Source organism: Tremella mesenterica, assembly GCF_000271645.1.
Source record: "Tremella mesenterica DSM 1558 unplaced genomic scaffold TREMEscaffold_13, whole genome shotgun sequence".
NCBI classification, from domain to species: Eukaryota; Fungi; Basidiomycota; class Tremellomycetes; order Tremellales; family Tremellaceae; genus Tremella; species Tremella mesenterica.
In genome coordinates this window covers 399,699-404,214 of record NW_006711237.1, presented here as the reverse complement: position 1 = coordinate 404,214, position 4,516 = coordinate 399,699, and the positions used below count along the sequence as shown (strand labels likewise).

Here is a 4,516-nt window from a genome sequence, read left to right as displayed (position 1 = left end):
GACTGTACATCAGGTAAACGTCTTCCGTATGGGTATGGAGATTGACAGGTCATTCATTGCGCGTGAGTCTTGAGGCTGGGTGCATGGGAGAATGGTGGGGGAAATGTTTTTTTTTTTCGAAAGAGAGCGCGGGGAGGAGGGGAGGGATGTAGATGGAAAACAAGGGAAAGGTAGAGATGAGGTAGAGATGAAAGAGAGAACAAGGAAGATACATACAGATAAGAATCTATCCATTCCTATCCCGTGCATCGCTTGAGTGCAGTTCTATTTCCATCAATATACCATTCGACTCAACTCATATGTCCCATACTTTTAACACCCCCATTTGTGGACAAATCAGAATCATGGTGGTGTTGTATATTGTAGAGAGGGGACGACGTGGCGAGGAGTGTGAGCAAGGGGGACGACATGAGATGATGAATTTCAAACGACAAATTACACATTGAAAAGATGAGATGAAAGGAGGGAAGCAACAAAAGAAACCATGAGATCACTCACCTTTTGCCAAATGAATGGATCTTGTACAACCAACCTTCTCTCTGACCAATTTGAAGGTTGTATTTTATCCCCTTTACCCATATTCATCTCTTGTTTTATCCTCTCTTCTTTTTTACCTTTTATCTTATTTTCCAAAGTCGATCTTTGACATATCCCACCATTTAATATAGAAACAATTTGAGTTGAATAATTGAATCTTTCTCCTGTATCCCCTCGACCTTTTCCTTCATTTCCATTCCCACCGACTTTTACATTTTGAGATGAAGTAGGAATTGTTGATGGTGTTCTACTGAAAAATGAAAAGAATCCTCGGAAAGCATCAGCAGCTGTCAATCCTTTTACAGCCTCCCAATTTTCATCAGGTTCAGAATTGAAATCCACATGAGTTGGAATACCTTGATCTTTACCCCATCCGACCCAAACTACATCAGGATCTGTGGTGTTCCATGGATATGAAGGGATTGGGACTTTTATATGTGCTTGAAGATTTGGAAGAACACCTCGATGTTGAAGATAAGCTATAGCCATGAGAGTTAAACAATATGATGACATAGTAGCGGGTCCTAAAGAACCGGATGGATCGTTGATTTCTTTTGATGAAGCCCATAGTTTTAGACCGTGGATGAGAGGACGTAGGATGAAAGGAGAGATTTCACAATATGCTTGAATGAGACGGGAATTGTACCTGTATATCAGCGAGTGAAATGATCTCAAACCATCGGAGGAGGAAAGACCAAGGAATATGAGTAGCGAAAGGTGACGGTCGATAAGATGAAGAACAATGATGTTCAGAGGATAATTAGGTTGAAGTAGATGATGCTTTGATGAGGGTGAGAGATAAATATGAAGGAGGAAGGAGGAAGGAGGGGGGGGGGAAGAAAAACAGAGAAGAAGACCAAGAACAACTCACCATCCTCCCAAATCATTAACATTAATATCACATTTAAACTCTCCATGTGTGAATTTGATAATGGGACAAGTAGCGAATCGAATGATTTCAATATCTGTCATTCCATTCGCCGACAATTTCCGACTCAATTTAGTGAGATCGTATATATCTGGTAAATCAGGAATGAGGGGTATACGAGTTTTTCGAGAAGTTGATTTGGCTGGTTTCTCAGGATCAGGTGGTGATCTCCATAGAGAGGGGATGGTCTGGGGTCAGCCCAATCATACAAGTTGATCGTTTTTGTCTAGGGGACGGGTCACATTCTTTATCTCAGACTACCCTTGTTCCTTATTCGTTATTTGTCCTAATCGCTAGATAAGGGGGTCTTGATGAGCTATAGGAGTTGTATATAAAGGTGAAATGGGAGGTTAACAAGGAAGTTGGAAGAAGGAGCTCACATCCTTGAGGTAATTTGAGATCCTGTACATCAGCATACATTATCCCGAATGAGATCCTGCCCTGTTGCCTAATCCTCGAAAGGTTCGCTATTATGTTGTCTGCCGGGTTGATACCCGGAATGGTAGCCCCTGCTTGATAATCATGATGAGTGTACCAGGTCACAAAACAGCGTATCACTCGTACCATGACCCCATTATCCATCGGTCATTCGAGACTTCTGGTACTAAGGATTTGGATGGGGATACTCGGTGACGGTGGTCTGAAGAAGGTAATAGATTGATAGGAAAGATCACACTCACCCTAATGACCAAATCTAAATCCCCACTCATACCCGTTTGTCCACCCCAACTAACACTCCCATAAACGTCCACCTCGAACCTTTTCTCACCAAATTTATCATTAACGATCCCTTCTAATTTCTTCAACAACCCTAAAACTCTTTCTGTTTTCCCTATATCTGATGAATCTCTCCAACTGAGAAGTAATGAACTCTGCAGCGGATCGTCCGTTTGAGTCATTTGAATTGGTAATTTTGATCTTGGAGAGGAATGTATTTCACGTTGAAATGCTGAGGATATTTTATTTCTTGGGAACGGTTGATCACCTTGAGGTAATTCCCATGAAGATTTGTGAGTACCATGTACGGAGGTAGATGTAGATTGACTTGGTGTTGGGTTAAACATTAGTGGTGATTTGACTTGTGTCGATATGGAAGATTGATGTTGTGAAAGTAAAGAAGCTTCGAGTGGGGTGGAGGTGGAGGTAGAGGTAGAGGTAGAGGTCATAACTGGAACTTTCACCTTTCGTGGGATAGGTATACCAGGTGGATATCTATTAGATTTTCCATGAGGTATCAATGGATTGAAACCTTGAGAAATCAACCAAGCATCTTCATCGTCGGAATCTATATCGCTCGGGATAGTAGTTGAGTCAATTGGTATATCGCCTATTGAAGTCATGTTGACTTTATCGTGATTATGATCTTGATTATCACTCTTGTTAAACTCTTTTAAACCTGTTAAAGAATAAGTAGTACTAGTTGTTTCGGGGATTGTGATGAGAGAAGAATGGTGTGTGAGAAAGATGTCAGTCGGAAGGTTGACCCTAACTTCCGAGGGAGAATGAGGTTCAAGTCCTTTTTGTTCTCGTTTCCCTTTTAACCTTATATCAATCATATCAACTTTATCACCAATCTTCATAGTACTTGTAGTAGTGGTAGTCAGTAATTCCTCGTTAATACTGCTGATACTACCAATATCACTCATATCACTTAACCCATCAATACTTTCAGTATCAGAATCAAAACCCACTTTGATATCCTCATCATCATCAATCTCTACCAACTTTGCTCCTCCATCTTTCACCCCTGAGACTACTACCTTATCTTCCATTCCTATCAATAATTTACCCTTGTAACCTTGGGGTAACCCTATTAATGCTTCTCCTTTATCCCAGGCTTCCTGTTGTTTCTTCACTATCTCCCTCACCTTGGCTAACTCTTCCGGACCTAATTGTTCTTCTTCTTCAGTCACATGAGGTCGAAGTCGTGGTTGTTTCCCTTGTATCTTCCGAATATCGTCCAATTGCCAAGGAAACTTCTCGTAAACCCATGAGAACAACGATATAACTTCATCCACCGATGTCAGTGATATGAACGATTCATATTCGTATGGTTCTAGTGGTCCGTAAGGATAAGGATCAGGTCGATTTTCCACTTCAGGTTGAACCAGGGGATTCTTAGGTTTGAATCTCTTGTGTTGTTTTTGTTTCTTACCTTTTTCAATCTTTGTGGTTTCTGATGATTGTTTGATTTCAGCCTTGACTTCTAGTGATTCGGGGTTTCCTACTTTTGAAACGTCGGATTGACCATGTTGATCTATCTTACCCAATGATAGAGTCGAAATTCCCGTACTGACTTGACTTACCCCGCCTGTCGAAGTTGGACCAGATGTTCCCAGAGAATGAACGTCTCTATGTCCAACATACAAATCTGACCCCGCTACCATATTCTGACTTACCGATTCCCTTGAACCCGAAGGTTGATCAGGAAAACCTGATGTCATCCGTTCACCTAAAGCCAATGTATTACTACCTGTAGAATACCCACCTCGCTGTCTCCCTCGTTCGCCAAAGCCACGGGAAGTACGAATACCTCTGAATGGTGGACGAGGTCTCCAACCACCTCTCGGGGACTGCGATGGGGAAGGGGATGGTCCAGGGAATCTCATTGGGGGTCTGGGGGAAATTTGACCAGAGATAGACCATGGTGTTTGTCCCCAATTTGACCCAGAATACCCTGGTGAGGGTTGTTGAGGAGGTACTGACCATTGTTGAGAATCACTAGGCCAAACTGACTGAGTAGGTCCAGTATAATTAATTTGAATAGGTTCTTGCCAAGTCGATGCGTTTTGGCCAAAATTGGTTTGTTCACCAAACGTCTCTATCAACCTAGTAGGTTGAGATTGTAATGGTCCTGGCGAGTACGTCTGCGTGGACCAAGTATACGAAAGGACAGAGTTGTATATTCTCGAGTTAGGATGGTATGACCCACAAAAGTTTCTTGCGGGTGAGGTGAGTTTGAAGTTTTGCTGCTGACATGAGGGACGTAAAGGTGAACTTGCATATTGTACTGGAGATGGAGTAGTAGGTGGTAGTCAAGAGAATACGAAG

The 4,516-nt window shown here is 42.1% G+C and overlaps 1 protein-coding gene across 1 annotated transcript; it reads right to left on the bottom strand.

Annotated features, from left to right (window-relative positions):
* Window positions 1-435: 435 nt before the first annotated feature.
* TREMEDRAFT_34518 (uncharacterized protein) lies at window positions 436-2,529 on the bottom strand (the record flags this gene model as incomplete). Its single annotated transcript, XM_007007200.1, has 3 exons — window positions 436-1,183; window positions 1,409-1,653; window positions 2,140-2,529. The coding sequence occupies 3 exons, from the start codon at window positions 2,527-2,529 to the stop codon at window positions 436-438; spliced, it is 1,383 nt and encodes a 460-aa protein (XP_007007262.1).
* Window positions 2,530-4,516: the final 1,987 nt, after the last annotated feature.